At 34.8% G+C, this 25,027-nt stretch overlaps 1 protein-coding gene across 1 annotated transcript in view; it reads left to right on the top strand.

The window, feature by feature from the left end:
* The first annotated feature begins 17,782 nt into the window (after window positions 1–17,782).
* Window positions 17,783–25,027, top strand: part of LOC110463116 (serine protease inhibitor Cvsi-2-like) — a 72,073-nt gene continuing 64,828 nt past the window's right edge. The window contains exon 1 of the mRNA XM_021517474.1: window positions 17,783–17,861. Coding sequence (XP_021373149.1) covers window positions 17,816–17,861 — 46 coding nt within the window. The 5' untranslated portion in view covers window positions 17,783–17,815. The remainder of the gene's footprint in view (window positions 17,862–25,027) is intronic.

The raw sequence follows: 25,027 nt of genomic DNA, 5'->3' as shown, positions 1-25,027 counted from the left end.
TACTGAACCAAAATTACAGCCACTGGAAATATGATCGATAAAATATTGGATATGTGGATTCAATACCATATGAAAACAATACCTACTAAGCATTATATAAACCATATGATATAAAGATAAGATATTTAAAGGCATGTAAATACTTAACCGAATTTATAGGGATTTTAAAACACGACAGATGAAGTATAAAGAAACCTTTTCATGTGACAGAGCTGGTATGACCTATCCTGATGGGTACCAAGCTGTATGTATATTGTTTACCTGTTTATTACTCCCAAGTCTTTCATGAGCTAAGGGTTAGCTGTCATCGTGGGGGTAACCTGTCCCAGATAACATACCATAAGTGCTCTGTCAAATTTGCGACATTGAAATCTACTAACTGATTTTTTTTTAATATCTAAGTTAGACAAAAATAACATTCGCGAAAGAGTAAAATTGATATATGGAAAGGGTCGAAAGTATTAAAAAGATTTTTTTTTTAATATAAACTGTATAAAATCATCGGAGGAATAATACATGTAGTATATCATGTTGAAACAAAGGTTTCCTTTATCCAAAGCAGGGTATGTATCTAACATAACAAAATTTAATCGTATCAAATTATATATTTTTTTCCATCATTTTGTTATTTCCTGAATTTATTTATTCGTCGTGCCAGATGAGAAGAAAAACAAATAATGCATATCACAGTCGGTTGATATCAACCAGGCACCTATGACAATTTCAAGCTAACGTTTGACACTTGAGAGTGTGAATTAAGCGGTATAAGTGTCGGGTCGCGTTATCACCCCGTTTTCCCGGGTATATACAAACATCCCTATTACGATAAAGTCCCCTGTCGTGAGGTTAGAATCCCTCCAGTATCCTACAAAGCACGGATATGTCATCAACTAATACGATTTACCATCAATTTTAACTTATCAAATTGACAAGCTCTATCAGACGAAAAAATGTACCAAGTGTTATAACTGCCAGGTATGTGTTCCCTTTTGACTCACAACAAGAACAACTCTGAGAAAAAAGGAAATGAAAGATGGCAATGAGAAGGGTTACATTTGTATTAACATTTTACTATTAAAACTACCATGTAGCTTTGTTTTTTTAAAGCTACTTTCAAAAGCACACAAATAGCCAACACACAAAATACAGAAGCAGCTACCAACCAGAATATTAACAAAATCCTTGTTTACGCCCAGTTGGGTTTTATATATATAAAAAAACAACCGCACCACTAGCCTTCTTGGAGTTGCCGAGCCAATCTTTAATGTAACAGTAAGCCGGATGCCCCAAACCAAATAGATTATCAAGGATGAGGGAGTAAGGCTAGTAGAATTCTCTGATCACTCATCAAGTATTGTCTCACATTTAACATATGGACATTTATATGAAAAACCTTCGGGGTAGTGAAATTTAAATCAGAAGAGTCACAATCTTCTTTCTGAACTAAGTTATATAATAGTTCAAAGCACACCACAAACACAATACTGTAACACAGAATACTAATGACAGAGACAATTTGTACCGAATAAATTGAAGGAGTTTGAAGTGGGTGGGTTTGAAATATTTAATATGCTATCGATTTGCAAGACGGCTAGCCAAGGACGCAGGGGATGTTATCCCACAGGTTTCTTTGACAAATAAGGGGCCAGCATCTTCCATCATGTTATCAACAACCAATCAATGACCACTAATACTTACAAAACATATTAAGGTGATTTGGGCCGTAATACAAAATATTTAAAAAAAATAATAAGATAATTTATAGAATACAGGGAAGTTGCAATTATACAATACAGCCATTAACAGGGTGTTTAATATATAATAGGATTTTAAAATACTCCTCAAATACATTTTAAAAGAGGACGAAGTCTGAAAACTACTTCTATGGTACTTATTGATGATATGTGTCTGTTATTATAATCATTTCGCCGTCCGAACATATCGCTGGAGATTTTCGGTTTCTTCTATTAAAATAACCACTCGAAAAACGTTGTAAGGGAGCACCAATCAAAACAGTTACTAAGATAATGCAGTAACCCCAACACAGTCAATATTTACTGCGCAATTTGACCGATAACCATAGTTCTGTCCCTCATCGAGTTGAATCAGATTTCACTATCTTAATTATATGTTTAAGTTTAACATATGTACATAGGTATCAATACTTTTGTGTAATTGTGTATTTTATCAGAGAAAAATTATCAGTTTTAATTTTGTATGTTGGTTGTAGTTTTATTATTCATTTTGAAACAATTACTGAATAAATGTTTTACCTAAGTGTGTCATAAACGCAAAGATGGCCCATGCAACAAAGTCCTGTATAGCAGTTTATTGGTCTCTGTAGGGGTTAAACCTTCATGACAACAGGGTCACGGTTCCTGTATTTACTGATGAAGATTTACCTCAGCCCTTGTCCCAACTTATTGTATAGATAATATAAATGTGTATTAATCGACGAAAACAACGTGTTGCTGTACTAGCGACTGAACAAATATACAAAACACCCTTGCAGTTATTGCGCTACTGATAGAAAGGGCAATAGACTATTAACTGTGGCGTGAAATACAAACCATACAGATTTGTTCCTTGAACCAAAGTTTAACTAGTTTCAATTTAATGTCTCTAAGTCATTCATAACACAACTGTACACTACAAGTATTGGTGATTGATGAATTGTAAAGCTGAAATGTCATAGTAACCACTCGTTACTCATCATAGAGGCGGTGTTACCGGTAAATGTGCTTTTCTCATTACCAAAAACACAATATCATATTACATCGAGTAAATATCATGGGGTTAAATGATTCAATGTATGAGCATTCCGCGGTGATATTTTTCTCATCTGCAACATTATATATACTTCATCAGCAATCGATTTTTTTTTTATATTTATAGATTTACTGTTCATATACCTTTTCACTTTAGCATATACTATTTAATTAAACAAAAAAACCATAACTAATATTTGTGTTTGATAAAATATCCAATGCCCCTGTATGAAAGTTACATGAACATTCAATTTCTCCCATCAGCCTCGTTCTACTCAGGGTTTCTCCTCCACGATTGTGATATATATTGGGGAATTTCCTTCCTTTCCGCTGAACAACTGTTTATGGTATAGAATTGATTTTCACTTTAAAGAAGAAAAAAATCTATACAGAATACTCTCAGCATGAACAATGTAAGATCATAAAAAAAACGTCACCAAATTCATAAAAAATTCGCAATACATATTTGATAAACTTACCGTTATCCGCGTAAATGAGGCGAAATCCAAGGAGACTATGCAAACATCAGACCATGTACCAGTGTAACAGAACAAAAGTATTAGTGTTGGCACAACTGATCTATCGGTGGACAGGGTCCCAAAGGCTCTTTACTGGCTACTGATAATCTAGCAAGAAAACAAACCGTCACTGAACAAAGCTCGAGGATTTCGTCGCTCCACGGGGTCTTGATACAACAATCTTTTATTAAGACATTCTCGTAAGTTATAAGGAAAAATTGATCGGCATTTTAAGTCAATTAAAACCAGGTGTTGGTGGTGGATTTAACGCGTAAGGACACAACTGTGGCACATACCATAAACTCGCTGTGTACACATAGCTGACTCTAGTAAATTATTACAGTGCAATTGTTTCCTTGTAGGTGAAATGTATTATAATTAATGTCGGCGATAATAAAACAGAACATATTTAACAAACAAAATGTTAAAATAATGTAGGATTTTACTCACTTTGAGTAATCAAAAGTCAATACTTCTATTTCAAACCGATGCCTTGCCTGTTTGTTTGACATGGCTGAGGTTGTAGCTTTAAAAACTCTGAGTGTCTTGCCGAATGTAGAATATGGCCCACTTGGTTGTTTAAATCGAACGTCTGGCCGAATGTATGATTTGACCCAGTTGGTTGTTGCAAACGGTAAATCGATTGTAAGACTGGACCAAGTTTGATATTGAAAATGTAGTTACATTATTTTGTAGCTTCAAAAAATACATCAGCACAAATTAATCTTCAGAATGAAACATTTGAAAAAATAGTAAGATGTAAGTTTAGTTTCAAATTCAAATGAAAACGGATATATTTAAAAGTTTTAATTACTTCTTTTTAAATGTGAATTCGTTCAATCAACTGAAGAGCACTTCATCATACGAAGAAATAGTACTTAATTTCACAGTTGACGCTGTTTTAGCTGGATATGACCAAGACAAAAATATTACGCCGGTTTATAGAAGGTCTCGTTAAATGATAACGTCATTAGTGCTGAATAACTAATTCTTGGATATTTATTATTAAACATCGTATCCTTTAGCATTGACTTTCGAACAGAAAATGTTACATTTCATTGTATAATATCTACATGTCAACAGGCAACAGATATATATAGCATATCTAACGTGGTACATTTTCCAGTATTGTCGAGGAAAAGGGTGTTGATTAGAAGGATATACAAAATAAAAACCGGTTCCCAGCGTTTTACACGGAGACCATCGAAAAAATTATCAAGACGGAGGGAGTGTTCTTAGTAGGAATAATTTTCTGATTCATAAAAATCGATATTTATATCAGAATCAAATAACACATTTTCTAATAAAACCACAATAAACTTGCTCTTTGTTTTCACGAATATGCATCTCTCTACACCCTTTAAGGTGTCCGTTAGATTTGAACATATATCATAGAATCCGTGATAATACGAGCAAGCTGTGACGATTTAATCAACTGCATGTATACATGAAGGGAAGTCAAGAATGTTAATATCAAGGAAGGGAAAGTTAACGATCGGAAAATTGAATCCGTCCGGCTCATTGTCCAGATAAGTAGTTAGCCGTCCCTGTGGGTCACGTTATAAGTAAATAGGATGCAGTGCCGTCCCGCTCATTGTCCAGTTTAGTAGTTAGCCGTCCCTGTGGGTCACGTGCCCTCGATTTCAAATTCAGGAGGATCGACGTAGAGCATTAATTTCTTATTATTAAAAACCCCCAAAACATCGTCGATATAAATGAAATTGAAATTGAGAGGCTCGGCTAGGTATTCTTATCTTTCGTGATAAGAACTTTGATAAAGCTAGCTACAAAAGAAACAAAAATAAGTCGGCCAACAAGGGGCACCGCTTGTTTCCATGGGTAGCAGTCTGATCGAAATCTGTCCACCAAACTCTTCAAAGAAGTTGTCAATCAGGAATTAAATTCATCTCACGACTTCATCTCCAGTATAATTCATTAGGGTCTTAATCGTGTTTCACAAAGAATGATTAAAAGTAGTTCGTTCATAATTATATATTTTTATCGTCGTTCGCAAACCCCTTTTGTGATAATCAATAACAATGGATTCTCTGAACTTTTTATATCCCACGACTTAGTCAAATTATTGATATCGGTTGTTTTATATTTTTCATAGCGTTTGTCACTGTTACAGCGTTTTTTCCAATATGTTATTTTCCTAACAAACTTTAATAATAATAATATGAAACAACGTTTGTCTTTTCAGTGTCTAATGTTTTCTTGGATTATAAAGTCTAATCTTATGCAAACATTTGTTATTTGTCAAGCGGCATTGCAGTCGATAAGCAATGTTCCAGATGTCCGGCCCTAGTCTCGAAAGGGTAACTTTGGCAGATCGTGGGAAAAGACACAGTGGTTCTCTGTGGAAAGGGGGTTAACTCTTATCATAAATTATCTATCTTAGATACAGAAGAGTTCTCCACACTAAATTATAAATAATGGTTTGGGACGCCTTTTCATCATTACGTCCTCAAATGACTACTGAGTGTTAAATAACTAATTGTTCATGTTTGTATTACTACATCATTCAACTAGCCCTAAAACTTCTTACCCTCGATGTTTAACTCATGTTTTGTTATTCGAGATGCTTTAAACAGAATTCATGATGATTTGATATTATAAGAATAGGCAACAAAGGAAGAACAGTTGGACTATGAGGTAAATATAAATGTACAACAGCATAACATACCTAGGAGCTCAAGAAAAAACTAAATCGTCACGATGTAGCTGACTTCTACGACTTTAGTTATACTACCTTATCAGATAGTATAGATGTCCCTCTCAGTCCCAATATGTCGGCCTCTTGGCCTTTTTATCCGACTTCAGACATACACATCTGTTGTCCCAATGCTGGAACATACGGAAGTTTTTAAATCGGATCGTTTACTTTCGCCCTCGATGAAGGCCACAAGACCAACATATTAGGTCTTAAAGTTACATTTGAATTAGTTTTTGTTTTTGTTTCCGTTTCAAACGTAACTTAAACAGATTTGTACTTCCACCTGTTTGGCCCCCAGTATCACGGATGAGTCGCAGAACTCATATTCAGTTACCAAATTATATCCATACAATCACCTTAGGGGTCTTACGATTATCTTAATGTATTTGACTTTTTAAAAATGCGTTTGTAATTAAACGTCTGAACGATGGGGCTTTCTTTTCGCTTGTGAAGGGTATCAAACGATACTAATCTAAAATCAAACTAATTTCTTTTGGAATGTCTTATGTGTCATTTTCTACGACATTCAGAGAGCTTGTTAGGTAGGAGCTGTCTTGATCACTTGCTCTCTGGACTGTTATCTGTTATATTTTGGGTCATTTTTATTGATATATAACAATAATTTATATAAGGCAATTGATCCTTCTATGTAACCTTATGCCTTTATGTCATGTAACTTTTTATATTTTTGATATATGATATTTCAATAAACAATATTGAATTGAATTAATTAATTACAGGTATAAAATCGTTAAATATAGTATAATAATTCGACTGTAAGGACCTGAAAGCACAACACAAACAAACTGTTGAAAATATTGATGGTTTTAATAAGGAGAACATAAATTCCATAAACAATATCATAGTGGTGCTGACATAAATGCCTTTGTTTGTAGAAAAGGAGCTACCCTTTACGTACCTGAAAGTAAATAGAAACGAAATAATTAAGTTGTAATTTCATAACGATATGAAAGGTTTTTATTGAAAAGTAAACTATGAAGCCTAGCTTTTTCCAAAGTCATTTTTTGTTTACCGTCTTTTCTTTGGATGAGTCTTAAATGGACGAAATATTCACGTGGTGCAGTTAAATTGTTCACATTGTTTGTTTATTGCACTTACATATCGGTTTTTTTACATAGGTTGTCCCCAACTTGGTATTTCATTTTTTTGTATTAGTTAAAATGACGTGTTTATAAAAAAGATAATCGATTGAATTTTTAAAGAAAAATAGTTTTTTAATTCAAATCATGATTTGTAGACTTCATTTTCATATCTGTTTTCCATGAAAATAACCACAATCTGTATTAAATCGTACTTTCATTAAATATGGTACGATCGGAAATAATGTATCGAAAAAGGTTTGACCTATATGCATATTCTATAGGCACAGGTGGCTATGTTTTAACTTTTCTAAAGCCAAACGTTTACTATGTCACCAAATAAATATTAGAAGAATCAATCTCTGATTCCTGTATGCAACACACAGAAATGTCTATGCGAAAACATTTCATAAATATCCTCATAAAGTGGATATTTCGAACATTTTACATATTTTTTCTTTCTTTTAATTTAAATGACGTTATAGAACAAAGAAAATTCGTATGTTTAAGTTCAAAACAAAGCTTTTGCTGAAAAACGATTTCTTTGAGTGATAATTCACGTTTTTACTTATACTTGCCAACTCTCCATATTTTGGAGAGAGGCTACCGATTAAAGACCCTAAAATTTAGCATTTTCAACCAATGAATTTGCTTACCAATTTCTATTTGATGAGATCTGAAGATTTCATCTAAATTCAGAGCGCGCCTAATCTCCCTCATAGAAATTTCAAAAAGTTGTCAAATCTGTTTACTTCCTTTCACCACTACTTACAGTGACATGTGTTGCCGTAGCATTCGGCATGTCGATGACCGCAGGCCTTTAAACATCCCTCTCTGTCCGTACATAACTGTCCTGTTAGTTTACACGTACATAATCCGGACTGACAGTCATTCACCGTGCCGTATGGACAGGGTAAGTGGCAAGCTGATACGTCCAACTCATTACACATATGGATGTTAGCCGACGACACTAGAACAACATTTTATTCGATGACAAAATCTAACTTTACAAAAAACAACAAAGTATATGTTTAATAAGATTTGTGATGCATGTCTTAAGTTACATAATGACAGGAACTAAAATTTTCTAACAGTATCTTCTTCTATACTTAAGATTAAATACCATTTGGAATTATTTTTTGTATGCAATGTGAATGTAATATATATACATGTACATCATATGTTTATATCGTTGTGATTAATATGTGCTCTTGTTATAATGATCAAAAACAATATAACACAGATATGCAGATCTTTGAGAACCGGATTTGCTATTATTTTAAACAACAATGTAGAAGATGAGCATTTGAAAACGGTAACAGTAGAGGAGCCAAGAGAAGCAACCAAATGTATTATTTTTTAAATATAAAAAGAAAACAGTATGTCAAGATAGATATCCTTTAAGTAGATTGTACAGATAAGCACGATTCTACATTATGGTCACTTAATACCATAATGCAGTTAGTTATGTCAGGACGAATCGTTTCCTCCAAACATACGAGAAATAGAGGCTACTTACCTAACTGTATCAGACAAACAGCAACTATACAGAGAGTTACACGCGTCATCCCGTTGTATTATATGACACCAGGTCGAATGTGGAAGGTCGGCACCTTAGGATGTGAGGCCAGGACCTTATCTTGACTCCAGGTTACCTACTTTGTCCAGACCAATCGTTATCATAACAACAGCTGACACGTTTTGAACACCTTATTAGGCAAATGTATGATCTGGATACAATCCTTATTTGGATATGATTAAAATCCGACTTCTTGCTATGCACAAACTGTAGCGAAAAGTCAAAGCATATCATATCTTCATCCTGGAAAAGAACTTTTACGTAGTATTTATTTTAGGACTTGAATTATAATAAAGATTTGAAAGAAAAAAAAATTATATATATATAAAATGCTTTCAAAAATAAGACCTGGCCCGTATTCATGGAACTGTTCTCGTGCCTAAGTACGGATGTTGTGCTCAAAGCTATATTCTTGTAACTCACATAAATCATAACAGTTGATCAAACGTCATTAGTTATTAGTATCGCTCTTTTGTTATTTCAGAGAAGAAAAATCATCAAATTTGTTAGAGACTGAAGGCGTTGATATGTCAGTAGTCTACTTCATAAGTCGTACGGTACAACTGTAACCAAGGAAACTACAAAATGCGTAATTAAACATTTCCATATTTTCATTTCAATTCTATAATTTATCAAGGAGCTATGCATGTATCAGGGAACAATGTATGTATCAGGGAGCTATGTATGTATCGGGGAGCTATGTATGTATCAGGGAGCTATGTATGTATCAGGGAGCTACGTATTTTTCAGGGAGCTATGTATTTATCAGGGAGCTATGTATGGATCAGGGAGCTATGTATGTGTCAGGGAGCTATGTATGTAACAGGGAGCTATGTATGTATCGGGGAGCTATGTATGTATCACGGAGCTATGTATGTATCAGGGAGGTATGGATGTATCAGGGAGCTATGTAAATATCAGGGAGGTATGTATATAGCAGGGAGCTATGTATATATCAGTGAACTATGTATGTATCAGGGAGCTACGTATATATCAGGGAGCTATGAATATATCAGGGCGCTATGTATGTATCAGGGAGGTATGGATGTATCAGGGAGCTATGTCTATATCAGGGAGCTATGTATATATCAGTGAACTATGTATGTATCAGGGAACTATGTATGTATCATGGAGCTATGTATATATCAGGAAGCTATGTATATATCAGGGAACTATGTAGGTATCAGGGAACTATGTATGTATCATGGAGCTATGTATATATCAGGAAGCTATGTATATATCAGGGAACTATGTATGTATAAGGGAACTATGTATGTATCATGGAGCTATGTATATATCAGTGAACTATGTATGTATCAGGTAGGTATGTATATATCAGGGAGCTGTGTATGTATCAGGGAGCTACGTATTTTTCAGGGAGCTATGTATGTAACAGGGAGCTATGTATGTATCACGGAGCTATGTAAATATCAGGGAGCTATGTATGGATCAGGGAGCTATGTATGTCTCAGGGAGCTATGTATATATCAGGGAGTTATGTATGTATCAGGGAGCTACGTATGTTTCAGGGAGCTATGTATGTATCAGGGAGCTATGTATATATCAGGGAACTATGTATGTATCAGGGAACTATGTATGTATCAGGGAGTTATGTATATATCAGGGAGCTATGTATATATCAGGGAGCTATGTATGTATCAGGGAACTATGTATGTATCAGGGAGCTATGTATATATCAGGGAGCTATGAATAAATAGGCGGTTATTTGGCTTATTGTGCAAGCACAACGCCTATAGATTAGCGACCCGAAGGGCGTTCAATCCAAAAACTTCTCTTGCAACGCATTGGTTTTTGGAGATGGTATTCTCTCATTAAGAAGGGATTTCACTACTCGCACACAACCCTTGGTCTTATTCTGAGTGTTTAAGTTGCATATGCTGGTGATTTTCTTCTCAAATACTTCTAAAGTCGAGAAGAACACGTACACTGCATAAGAGGCGTATCAGAAGTTTCCAGTGATAACCGAGTGAAAATGTGTGACATTTTCTATTTTAGACCTGAGTTACGAGTCGTTCATAAGAAGACTTGTGCCATTTTCCTTCATGGACGAATCTGAGAGATCCCGGGGCTCCAACCTTATGAAGGCAATCACATTGAACGTAGAACCCAGTTGTAACTTAACAATAGGGGATGGGGTACCTGCCTCTCATTTACGGCAGGTTCCTATATAGTTGTGTCACTCGTTCGAATGTCACCATGCCACTTAACTTTCACGAGTAGAGTGATCATGATAAAGAGTAGCCATCCTGTAAGTGTTGACCAAATTTGTGAGTAACCGTTTAGATTTACTCATTTCATTAATTTTTGTAAGGTTAACTGCTTTCAAATTATCCCTAATTTTGTGAAATGTGATAATATTTTAGCTTAACCTGACCTTAAAGAAATTTCACGAGAACTTACACAGTAAGTGGGACTTCAATTGGTCGAAGGAAAGTATACGTACCATTAATACATAAAGTTCCCTAAGTTTCGTAAGCTAGTTTCTTTACGAAATGTTGTTATTTATATCCGCGAAGTTTCCATTCTGACAAAAAATCGATTTGTAACCAAAGCCTAAACATAATGTTCAGAATAATGTAATAATGGGTCTAGAACAAGTACCCGAAACAGTGAAAAATACAACCAAAAATGTACAATCGTCACTATGTAAAGTGAACTTTGATATAGTATAAATGTGCACATGCTACATTTTCTTTTTATACCTATTTTTGGTATGAAATTGTCGGAGAGGAGTTTATCTAATTGTGTAAAGTATGTTTTTCCTTTGTTAAGAGGTATTAAATTCATTTTCGGTGTTTGAATTTCTATGTCAAACAAATTTGACAAAAACAATGCGAAGGAGCATGAATTGTATCGTTTTTTTAAATTTCATCTATAGATGTGGTATGATCCTTGAAACACAGGAAACAGTCTACAGCTAGGAACTGGTTGTTCAATTTACTAGGATTATATTGAAGTCATATCTCTTGTAATCTTATACTTCGTTCTCTACAGAGTTTAGCCATTTAAACCCTACCGAGTTGAAGCAAAAAAAATAAAAAATATACAGGTGAAATATCAAATAACAAAACCACTTTGTAACATGCGAAAACAATGCTTTATTAACAGGATATATCAACATATCAAATGCAGTTCCCACGCATCTTTAGCCATCTTGGTCTAAAATAAAAATGAAAAATATGGTTATTTGTTTGTAGATGAACAACCATATACAAGCGGCCTTCGTTAATCATTTGTTCCAACATTTTCTCATCCTTGTTATATAATCCACCATAATACACGCACATACGTTGACTATTTCTTATATATAATTAGCATGTTTCGGCATCTACACAAATAAAGACAAACGTCGATATCGTGCATTGGACAACAACGGTTATTCGTATCAATCCAAGGTATAAATGGAATATATATAAATGGCAAGTATACGCGTGCAAAGCTTGTTCCCCGATTGCTTATCTCACCGCGCGCAGGGCTTAAGGCATGTTATCATGCATAAGCGAATTCACGAGAACGATTATGTATTCGACTTGGTCAAAGGTAATATCTACGCAAAAGTACATATTCGACAGGGTTAAAGGTAATGCTAATACAATACATGTGTTTCATTTTAATTGATAAAGATCGATTACGTCCCTTGGTATGCTAAACGACTTGATAATTCACTTAACAATTACTATCAACAACAAAAATGTCATCTTAATCCTGCTGATAAAAAAAAGCGAAAGTTAACGAAACGGTAACTTTAAACGATAAACCAACTCAATGTTATTCGGAAGAGCAAATTTGAAAATATATCCTCTTGGAGGGAGCCAATATGAGGAGATTTATATTTTTTATAAAAACAAGCTATATAAGAAGGTAACAGCAAATGCATTTTTGACAAATCCCTCATTTAACAGTGTTTTGTTTTTTTACTTTTAAAATATTCTATGCTGGCTATAAAAAAGTCAATAAACATATCACTTACAACAACACATTAAAACTCTGTTAGACGAACAAAGTACCTCTCACAAAATAAAAGAATTACATCCCGAAACAATACAAACAGATAAAAGTTAAACAAACTGATACATACGGTGGTAGTCACAATGACAGTGTCTGTGATCGCATGTTGCCTGCTGATGTGCATGGCAGTGAACGGTACACTGATGGTGAGCAGAGCACGTCTGGGCGGAGTGACAATGACACTCGCCGGCATGGCAGGCGGATACAAAGTCGGTTGCATGGCCGCCGCAGTTCAGTGAAGCACAATCTGAGTCATCTGTACATGCAATATCGCCCTGTGCAGTAGCCACTATGAGTGATAAAATATTAATTTCAGATGGCATATATTACAGGATGTTGCATTTTTATTAAGCCAAAATTGATAAGCTTCATTTCGTTGTTTATTTAAGTCTTTGCTGCAATTAGACCATAATGAAAAGGAGTTTTTTGTATTATACAGTCACTGCATAGAATAAATAGAGGTGAAGTGGCTAGTTATTGAACTATGTTCTGGCGATTAAAAACTGAAGTCTTATTTTCAAAATACTCATATGGTTATTAAAACTGTATCCTATTTGATAATATGCCTTATAAACTGTATATTATCTTCATTGTAAAAGTACCTGTTAATTTATGTTACAGTTGTGTTCATGCACCCTAATGTAATTTCAATTAACGATATTTCTATAAGGTTATTCGATATGTATGTATTCAATAAAGTGTGTCAAATGTTTAAATATATACTTAAATATATAGTGTTTATCGTTAAGTTCTTATTGTAACTTTGTTTGGTCTATAATGACTATCCCTCGACTTTGTGCGCGTAATGATACGTAAATGGAGTGTTAGCAAAAAACCTTCCAAATGTCTTTTCGAATTAATATTGGGATTCATTCACGAGGTTTTCATAAAACAAAAGAACGACTCGAACGATGCATACATGTTTCTTAATTATATAGAAAGCATAAAAATGTCTAAGTTTAACACATATTTTTTTTCAAATAAAACGGTTAACTGACACCTTTGTTATACAAACTGAATGCATTCATATTTATCACAATTGCTCTTAGATTTGTCATATTACAGATGTTGCACGTGTTATATAGTATGACACCGAAATACTACACTTTTAGTTATACGTGTTCAGAAGATATATTGAAGTATTTAACATGAAATTCAGCGTCGTATTGGAGACAAAATACGCCTAGACATTGGTTTAGATATATTAACAGAGAAGTCAATACACTGTGAAAATAACAACGTGCTATAAATTCAAAAGCAAAATGAGATAGCCTAAGTTATGGTTTCATAGTAACTAAGCCGTGGATTTAATTTATCTTTTTATATGATAATAAGTGAATTCAACAAAATGGCTACATAAACCCATAGTTACTTAAATTTGCAGCAAATTTCAACAAGGGTCAAATTCGAGGAAAGAATCCAATATCTTACATTTTTTGCAAAAAGAAATACATGAAAAATATGCATTCTCCAAATAACAATAAAAAATCCCTACAGTAAATTTTGACGGCGAATCTATATTTCCATTTGATTAGTATTCTTTTATATGTACATATCTGCTGAACCTGGTCCTAAAATGCTTACCAAAAAGTTTTTTTTCTTTTTTTTTCTTACGATTTCCATTTGGGGCATACATACGTCACTGAATTTTGGCGAGATAAATCCCATTTAAAGATAGATTTCAATGTAATTTCACAGACATTTCCGATTGAACGAAACATTGTAATCAATTGTAATTCAAAAGGTTATATCTCACCCAACGACATATACAAGTGAGTGATGACGTATCTTTCATCTTTCCCTGATGCAAGTGTAAATCAATTATCAAAATCGCACTAATATATATATATCTATATATATTATAAATTGAATCCTGTTCTGTTGATGTTTACGGTGTAAAAACATCAATGTGTCTGTCGAATTTAGTATAATTTGTCTCAAAACCAATAACAGAACAGTATCAAACCATTAATTAGATCTAAAGTCTAATCTTGAAAAGATTCGTTACTTACCAGCCACAATGACAGCAAGACACGCGAGGATGTGAACGGCCTTCATGATGAGCAGCTAGGCAAGAATTGAAGCAAGATAGCAATACAAGGTCTACTGGTAAACGTGACTTGTCGCCTTCTTAAACCATTTCGTACATATTGTTATAATCGTTTTGCTGTTATCTAACATATGCTAAAGTCGCACGTTCACAAAATGTTCTTCTTTTAAATTTCCTTGAATGTGCATATCTAATCTTTCCGCCTACATATATAAAAGACATACATAATATGATTATTTTTGAACACATTCTTTGAGTATTAAACATTTTAAACAATCAAATTGATTAAAGGATTTTCCCTGGGGAGCGTCGTGCTAATGTATTCCTGTGGTGGTGGGGATATCTACATTTGTGTTATTCAACCTAACAGCTCTATACTATTTTCCAATAATAGTTTAACTATTTGTTTATGTTCAGTTTGTATCTATGAAATCGCCTGTATGTTTGGAAGGACTTGAAATGCCTTGTATTGACTTTTCAGGGTATGCAGTTAAAAAGGGAGCATTGGCAAATTAAGTATTAAAGATTCCTGTCCGACTGTAGTCAAAACACTGGAAAATTTCAATCGATCGTATAGTGTTACCCCCTATTCATGTCTGTTGCGCAATTGGGCCTGGGAAGTTCCATCGACCTGACAGTTGACCTGGTGACAGCGGCTATTTAACACTTCATTGTTAATGTTTAGAATCCTCCTCTACCCATGGTGAATTTTGTTTTTAAATTAGAACATTATTAATTTTGGTTGNACATAGCATGGTCTCATGGCCCCTTTTCCATGTCGTATAATGTTTCTCACAACAATTTACGAATTCCCTATTGATATTTTGCAGATATAGCAGAAAATAATTTGTCTAAAACCCACAATCTGGTAGTATCAGAGTCAGTCAATGACGGCAAACACAAGCTACAAGTGACAATTGGATACAACTACAATGTCCACACAGGACATGGCTATTTACAATGCATAACAGATAATAATAACTGCCCATATATCGATGTGTTTCTGCACAAAGAACTGTTATTACTGTTACTTGCCACATAGTTCTTTCTACTGCAGGCCACAACGACCCTGTCAACGTTGCCCTCTCAGGACTGCTTACAGTTGCCAACACATGATTACTTGATAATGCAGTTGTCAACACTGGACTAAATAATGAAACAGTTACACAAACAGGACTACATGAGTATACCATCACCCACATAAGACGATATGAGAATATATCTGTCCACACAGGACTACATGAGTTAACCATCGTCCACACAAGACGATATGAGTATATATCTGTCCACACAGGACTACATGAGTTAACCATCGCCCACACAAGACGATATGAGTATATATCTGCCCACACAGGACATCTTTGCTTCAGTTTCCCACACAGGACTTGACAGTAACATGTACACTGATTATTACTGATCAGGACTACTTCACTATATAGTCGCCCTCACAGAACATCGCTTCAATAATTGCCCGGTCACTATGGTTACTGGGTGTTAGGTCAGTTCACTTCTGACTATTTACCCTAACGCCATCACAGGTTAGAGCTATAACGACAAACATACTAATATCTTACCACCTAATTATGATGTACCCACGTCATAGTTTCAAAACTATTACCAATATGTTTATAAATACACATAACATTTCTATTATCATTTATCAAACGTCTCTCATTGCTACTACTTGACGTCACATACTACTTATACGAATACATAAAATAACTGTACACGTACCCAGCTAATACTCATTAAACTTGATAAATTAACTAAACAAGTTATTAATTAAGGTTCATTTAACACATTAGCAATCTACAACAAACCTTTTACATGTAGTTATTACAACTGATGTATACGTTATATTTAAAGGTATCAGATGTACTCATCGGTGGGTACTCTAATGTGTATGCATATGCTTCAACTACAAACGCAACAGATTTCAAAACATATAATTCAACGTAGGAGATATTGAAATGCTATTCCATATCCCGAAAAATGTATTTTGCGCTTGGAAAACCCATTACAAGTCCATGGACACTGTTTACTCTACAATACTGATGCGCGCTGTGTTTACATGTATAAATATCTTCGGTTCTATTAATTTAGTAGCATTGAAGCTGGGTCCAGAAAATCAGTATTTATTATAGATATAATAAATGAACACAAAACTTGTAATACAGAGTAGATATAGATTATTTACTTTATTGATACAACTATGTTTTGGACTGTGACACCATTGCCGTTTTTTCCAATCAGACAGAAAGGCCCATGCTGAACCAGTTACTACATGTATAGTGAACATAATTGTCATTTGTTTTCTATATTTATAGATATCCATTTGTGTTTATATTATGAAACCGTGTAACACACATGGCATATCCAATTAAAAAATTGACAAAGAGTTTAACCATGCTTTTGCATACTTTTTTTTTAATATATTATAGAACCGTTTGCTCATATGTACATTTATCTTTTGGGAACAATGTTTGTTCAGAAGTAATACAGTATATCATCAGTAATTTCTATTTTAAGATTTAGAGAAATACAGTTACTCTCGAGGTGAAAACAGGACGTGTCACAACATGATCTTTATCGAATACACTTTTTGAGTTCAAATAACCTAAGCCTGTTATATTTAAAGTCAACGCATATTTTAAGCGAAAATAACTCGGTATGCAGAATACAACCACCCGACACAGCCATTTATGTTATCATTTATTGAATTTTTATAGTTTTAATACAGTATATTAAAATGAATGAAATATAATATTGATACCATCTTTAAACCCTTCCATTTCCTAGAGTATACCTACCAAAGCATAACCAGAGGTGACGTGCGGGTATAACTTATGTTAGAACATTTAACCTTCCTTATTTTTTGCATTGTGTGAAGGATAGCATATGCAATAAAGATAAATAGCTCACGTGATCAGATGATACACTTTGACATGAGTTTGCTGTAAAAAAACAACAAATGACCCAGTTTTTAAACGGCTTTAAAAGACGTGTGTTCCAAATGTCAATACAGACTCCTGGTTTAGCTACGTAAATATCCACAATGAAGACCGCTCTGATCCTCGCCTTTGTTGTTGTCGTGGCGACAAGTAAATAATGCGCACTATCCAGTATAGAAATAGTATTTAGAAATGCAACATGTTTTTACAATGTATTGTGCATTCAAGTTTATATAAAGACTTTCGGTTTGAAATGAAGCGCTATTTAAAGCAAAAAAACCGTTTAGCGGCAACTTTTATAAGCGTGTGCATACAAATATATATGTATATATACTACGGCACAATATGCACGCAACAAACTAATCCAATAACTTCAATATTTGTATGCTTTGGAGAGGGAATGGTGAAACGATCGACATACATGATTTCTTTATTAAACTCCACCAAGATTTGATAATTCAGCTAGGAATAAGATCAATTCAGGCCGTGAAATGTACACTTACGGTATCATACATGTGACAGATAATGCCAGATGTGCAGGAAAAAGTGAAAGTATGAAAACGATTACACGATTGAAATAATTATAAACATATGTAAATAATGACACGTGCAAGAGCATGATTTACCTCGCTCGCTATCTTGGTTTCTTTCCGAACTAATCACGTGGTCCCTTTGGTAGATGTCCGTTCTATTTGCAAACCCCTCGCGGGAGTTGTGGAAAGTGTAGACCTCTGGCAATATTTTGGTTTTATATAGGGTAACATTGAATATTTTCACCTTTACTTCTCAGTGTTTTGTTTTAATACATACTTCATAAATTTGATCGGTTGAAATTTCAATTCATATAAATGTCAGGATATGCAAAGGTTTCAATTGTTGTTCTGCTTCATTTTAAAAACTATTTATGAAATCGGTTATGTGAACACTAGTATGTACAAAGTTGCGGTTTAAGCTTGCTTCATATTGGTCAACATCCGGGTTGTTCGAAAGAGACATCAACACGGATAAAGAAAAAAAAGAAAATCGAATGCCTCTCTGAACTTGTATTACAGGAGTTTCCCTTTCCTTACTCTATAAAAACATCTGGAATTTAAATGCATATTGACAATTACCTAAATTACAAATTTTTGTAATATCACAACAACTGTCTATATATACCAGTAATTGGAAATATAGTCTGTTTTTTGGCATAAGATTTATACATTTGGAATTCGATATAATAGGTACATTTTTGAACACTTGGATCGACATTTTAATTTAACACACTTTTTAAAAGCAGCACCAATACAAAAATATTTGTTTATTTTTCTTTGTGCAGACCTTAACACTTACAACTTTTGACTTAAGTCTTGAACCACAAACTTTGTACGGCATAGTGAGCATGCTACATTTATAATCCTGGCCCAAAAACTATTTACTTGCAGCGTTATACATTTTGTTATTTTTTTTTGTCCAATTCATAACTTCTATTTTTTTATTTTTTTTACGGCGTTCTTACTTACTTCATGGATTGGCACATACAACTAAGCCCCGTTCTTGCAGAGTTAATGCCCTTTGTTTATCTTCTTTGTGAACGCCATAACTGGAATGTCTAAAAACAAATTAGCACCACAGAAATGAATAAACATACACATCTTGGTATGGCGGAATGTCGCATACTTCATATAGGCATCTCTCACTCTTCTACTAGCAGAGTTATAACCCTTTGTCCAGAGCATAACCTTAGCAAGTTTGCGGCAACAAACTTTTATAGACATATACATTATAACAGGACGAAGGGTAACCTACACGTTTTCAAGAAAAAAGCACGAAATTCAGGGCCTCTGATTTTAAATTGTTTGTTTCTTTTTTATTGTCCACAACTCCAACGTTTTGCGAATTTATGTCGCATGCATTCCCTTAATGTAGATCATTGCCGTTTGTTGTCTGGCCAGGATAAGCAATAACTATTTTGTGTTTGACCATGTACTCGATTACAGGTACCGTTTATGAAAAATGCTTCATAGCGGAATTAAAACTTAGCAATTTAATTTTGGCGATTGATGTGAACGGGCCAAGTCTCGAAAACTAAAGCTCCGCCGATTTCTTCTGCTATACACAATCTCAGCTGCCTTTACATGAAATGGCATCAAACTAATTTATATGAAGTTCATGGGAATGTTGTGCCTCACATCCTAAAACAAGGTCACTGTGACTTTTAATTTTAAACTTAAACTGGATTACTTAAATAATGGTTTTTAGACCATATCTTAGCTGCTGTTTCATAAATGGGCATCAAACATTTGATATAGGAGGTTCATCATGAAGAGGCGGTGAGTCACATCCTAATTAATCGACATCGTGGTTTCAATATGACATTCACCTCCCGTACTTAAATAATGAGTTTTAGAGCATATCTCATAATCTCAGTCACTGTTCCATGCATGGACATCAAACTTTGTGTGTAGATACATAATGAGAGGGCGGTGTGTGGGATACCAAAGGCACCTTTGACTTTGAAGTTGAGTTCTGAAATAATGGTTTCCAGAGAATATCTCGACGGCTGTTTGATGAATTGTCTTCAAACCTTTTATATAGGATGGCGGCATGTCCATCCTAAATTGAGGTCTCTGTGATGTGTTGTTACTGAAGTAAAAGGATAATTTGACTTTTGACCTCGATCTCAAATACTGATTGAGATCTTAAATCTTTGTTTGCTGGACATGAAAAGACATTTAATGCACTAGTGCAACTATGATTGATATGTGTCCTGTTGACCCATTGGGATTTATAACATGTAAAGAGATACCAATGCTATACAATACAATTGCTTCGCATAAACAAATAACACATATGCTACCACAATGGCCCAAGGTTTCAGCACCTGATCCTTGGGATTTAGTCCAGCATCATTAACTTGAAATAGTTGAAATTGCAACTCTTTAACCATAACTGACCTTACTCCAGTCCTTAAAAGAGAGGCGTTGTTATTAAAACGCTTATTTCCGGTTAATTCTATTTAATTCCAATGCGCTTCAATTTATATTTGATGACAATGTAACATTATTGACAAAAGAAATCATAAACCTGTCGGCCTATTGTCTATAAACATGTACATGTACACGTTTGAACATTTATTTTATAATTAAATTCATGTATTAATTTGGTTGCGGTTGCAACCATGGAAAATATTATACATATTATGTTTCTGTTAGCTTGTAATAATAATAATAGTAATAATAATTCGAGGTTCTTATATACCGCTTTATCACAACCTAGTTCGTAGGTCGTCTCAAAGCGGTTCACAAGTTATTATCCGTGGTTATAGGCCCTTTTCAACCAGCCAACCGGATTCACAGCATGTTGCGCGCACGGCCGCTGTCATTGTACGTATGAAAACAAATGCTTGAACTTTTTTTGTTTGTTTCTCAGATTCTTTATTAGGTATGAATGTCGTAACATGCAAGCTAACACACTTTCGTATTTCTTTGATGACTGTTATATAAAGCTATTTCATTTGAAATTGTCTGCGCGTAAAGGCTCTATTATTGTTTTATATGTCATTTATGGCATGTTTCGATGATGACAAATGGATGGGTGTGAATAAAATAAAAACAGATGTTGCAAATGTGTAATATTATACAACAGTGTTTGAACAGAAATATCACTCAAATTTCAAGTCATCAAGATACGATGTTTTCATTTGATTTTGAATATAATCACCCTTCCTGGGTTGTTCGTGTACTTTAGTGTATGTATTAGGATTGGATATCGTTTTTTAATGAACAGTTTACATTTGTGACCTATTTCTATTTGTAGGTCTCCATGACCATTGACGCGTCCAGTGGAAAACCCCTCTATATGTAATAAATAAAACGTTGGCAAATTGTCCTTTTCGTTAGTGTTTATGTCGCAGATTACTTTTACTGACTATTATTCGAGTTTAAATTGATGTTTTTTACGCACCTCTGACCGAGATATCCCACGTCAGACGGAATATTTGTAGACTTAAGCGAAATTGAATAGTATTTTCGAAATAAAAGGTGCGAGAAAAAAATCAATAACCTGTAACTGATCGAGATCTGTTTTCTCAGTCTCAGGCTAAGATTATGTAACATCAAAACCCCGGCTTTCGCCTCGGTTTGGATTATACTATTGAATATTGGCCCGAGACTTAGATAACCCGATCTCGCTCAGTTACAGGTCATAGATTGTATCAATCTTACACTTTGGAAACAGATTGTAGCTACCTACAGTTCTGTTTAACTGTTCCCTGTGATGAAAGAATACCTCATAGAACTATGACACGTAAACTGCAAAATTAAGCGTGATCGCATCAACAGAGCATAAATAATTGGGTCAAATCGCTAGAACAAAACATACCACAACAACAGCGCTAACAAAATCAGAAACAAGTCTCCTTCACTAAAGGTTATACACGCTTTTACATACTAAAACTCACCTTCGATAATGTGTTTTACAAACTGTAGATACTGTTCTAACATGACTTTCCGAAACGTACTCAAACAATGATAAAATTGGTACTAGCTGAAACTTTATTTAACTGCTGTTTGACGGTCATCAATAACACAACATAGTAAAAAAAGTCCGAATCTTAGATAAACAAACAGTAATCTAGAATTAACTGTTTTCAACTTGATGGCAAAATGGATCCATATGCTTCCATCAGTGTTTCCAACAATGAAACTGATTTGCTATTTATTGCTTCCGTGCCAAAATATCTCTAAAGTCTTTTAGCAGTAGTCAACATCCTTTGTTCATGATGACTGATTGGGTTGGATTTTTTTCACTGATTTGAAAATTGTCTTTTGAAGTATAACCATTTTCCTTTTTTGCCCCAAACATTTTTATCTCATTGAATCAGCCACAGTGAGGCACACTTAGATACATTGGTCCCAAATAAATGTAACCTGATAGTAACTAGTGACTTGGATCAGAAACACTTGCCAAGATATTTTTTTATTTAAAATTATATAAAAATCGTAATGTTACAATCAGCAGCTTATGCCACTTAACAAAAGACAATAACTTATAACTTTGGTATTCCATAGAGTAAATACGTGATTCATGTATTATCCAAAGATACCCAGTACAGACATACCCAATAATAAACTATGGCGATATACATGTAACCAAAGATGATCAATACACATCAGTTCGCCTGAAGAAGCCCTAGAAGACAGAAAAGCCTAGCGGTAGTTCTGATATATTTATTTTCTAGTTTATATTTTCATTCTTTATTATCTACTTTATAAAAATGGCCGAAAACTTTAGCGAAAATCGCCTGAAAAGCTCAAAGATGGGCAAAAACCCTAGCGTAATGTAGTATTTGTGTTTTGTTTTATATATATTTTTACCGTCACATGGACGTTTAAAACTCTTTACCGATTTATATATTTGTTTCTTATTTAAACGCACAATTTGAACACTTAACGCATAACAATAAATAGAAATTCAGAGGTAAAATTCATTGGCCTTAATTACCAAATAAAATACGATACAGGATAAGTAAACTTCATGTCTGAAAAGCCAGCTACGAGACGATACAGGATAGGTACACTTCATGTCTGAAAAGCCAGCTACGAGACGAGTCGGGAAAGGTAAACTTCGTGCTTGAATAACCAGCCACGAGACAATACAGGATAGGTACACTTCATGCCTGAATAACCAGCTACGGGACGATATATGATATATACACTTCATGCTTGAAAAACCAGCTACGAGACGATGCAGGATAGGTACACTTCATGTCTTAAAAGCCAGCTACGGGACGAGTCGGGAAAGGTAAACTCGGTGCTTGAATAACCAGCAACGAGACAATACAGGATAGGTACACTTCCTGCCTGAATAACCAGCTACGAGACGATACAGGATAGGTACACTTCATGTCTGAATAACCAGCTACGAGACGATACAGGATAGATACACTTCATGCCTGAATAACCAGCTACGAGACGATACGGGATAGGTACACTTCATGCCTGAATAACCAACTACGAGACGATACAGGATATGTACACTTCATGCCTGAATAACTAGCTACGAGACGATACAGGATAGGTACACTTCATGCCTGCATAACCAGCTACGAGACGATACAGGATAGGTACACTTCCTGCCTGAATAACTAGCTACGAGACGATACAGGATAGGTACACTTCATGCCTGCATAACCAGCTACGAGACGATACAGGATAGGTACACTTCATGCCTGAATAACTAGCTACGAGACGATACAGGAAAGGTAAACTTCGTGCTTGAATAACCAACCACGAGACAATACAGGATAGGTACACTTCATGCTTGAGTAACAAGCTACGGGACGATACAGGATAGATACACTTCATGCTTGAATAACCAGCTACGAGACGATACAGGATAGGTACATTTCATGCTTGAACAACCAGCTACGAGACGATACAGGATAGGTACACTTCATGCCTGAATAACCAACTATGAGACGATACAGGATAGGTAGACTTCATGCCTGAATAACCAGCTACGGGACGATACAGGATAGGTACACTTCATGCCTGAATAACCAGCTGCAGGACTATACAGGATAGGTACACTTCATGCCTGAATAACCAGCTATGAGACGATACAAGATAGGTTTTCTTCCGGCCGGGATAACTAGCTTCGAGACAATTATGGATAGGTTTTCTTCATACCTGAATAACCAGCTATGAGACGATACAGGATTGGTACACTTCATGCCCGAATTAGCTAGCTACATGACGATACAGGATATATACACTTAATGCCTGAATAATTAGCTACACGACGATACAGGATATATACACTTCATGCCTGAAAGACCACCTACATGATGATACAGGTTAAGTGCACTGCATGCCTGAATAACCAGCTATGAGACGATACAGGATACGTACACTTCATGCCCGAATGACCAGCTACGAGACTATACAGTATAGGTACACATTATACCCACATAACCAGCTGCAGGACTATACAGGATAAGTACACATCATACCCACATAACCAGCTGCAGGACTATACAGGATAAGTACACATCATACTCGAATAACCAGCTGCAGGACTATAAGGAACAGGTACACTTCACGCCTGAACAACCAGCTACAGAATGGGAACACTTCAGGCCTGAGTAACCAGTTACAGGTACCAATACTTCATCCTACCACTTTAAGTCTTACTTTCAGCAACCCTTTTGATCTTAAACTAACAAAGTTAGAAATGTCCATTCATTTTTTAATCACACTTTCCTCGTCCTAATCAGTCAAACGATAGATAGATACACACGTCAGACTACATATAAATGGGTTTCCTTCCATTTT

Source organism: Mizuhopecten yessoensis, unplaced genomic scaffold (assembly GCF_002113885.1).
Source record: "Mizuhopecten yessoensis strain PY_sf001 unplaced genomic scaffold, ASM211388v2 scaffold10867, whole genome shotgun sequence".
Taxonomy (NCBI): Eukaryota; Metazoa; Mollusca; class Bivalvia; order Pectinida; family Pectinidae; genus Mizuhopecten; species Mizuhopecten yessoensis.
This window is presented reverse-complemented; position numbering and strand designations above follow the sequence as displayed.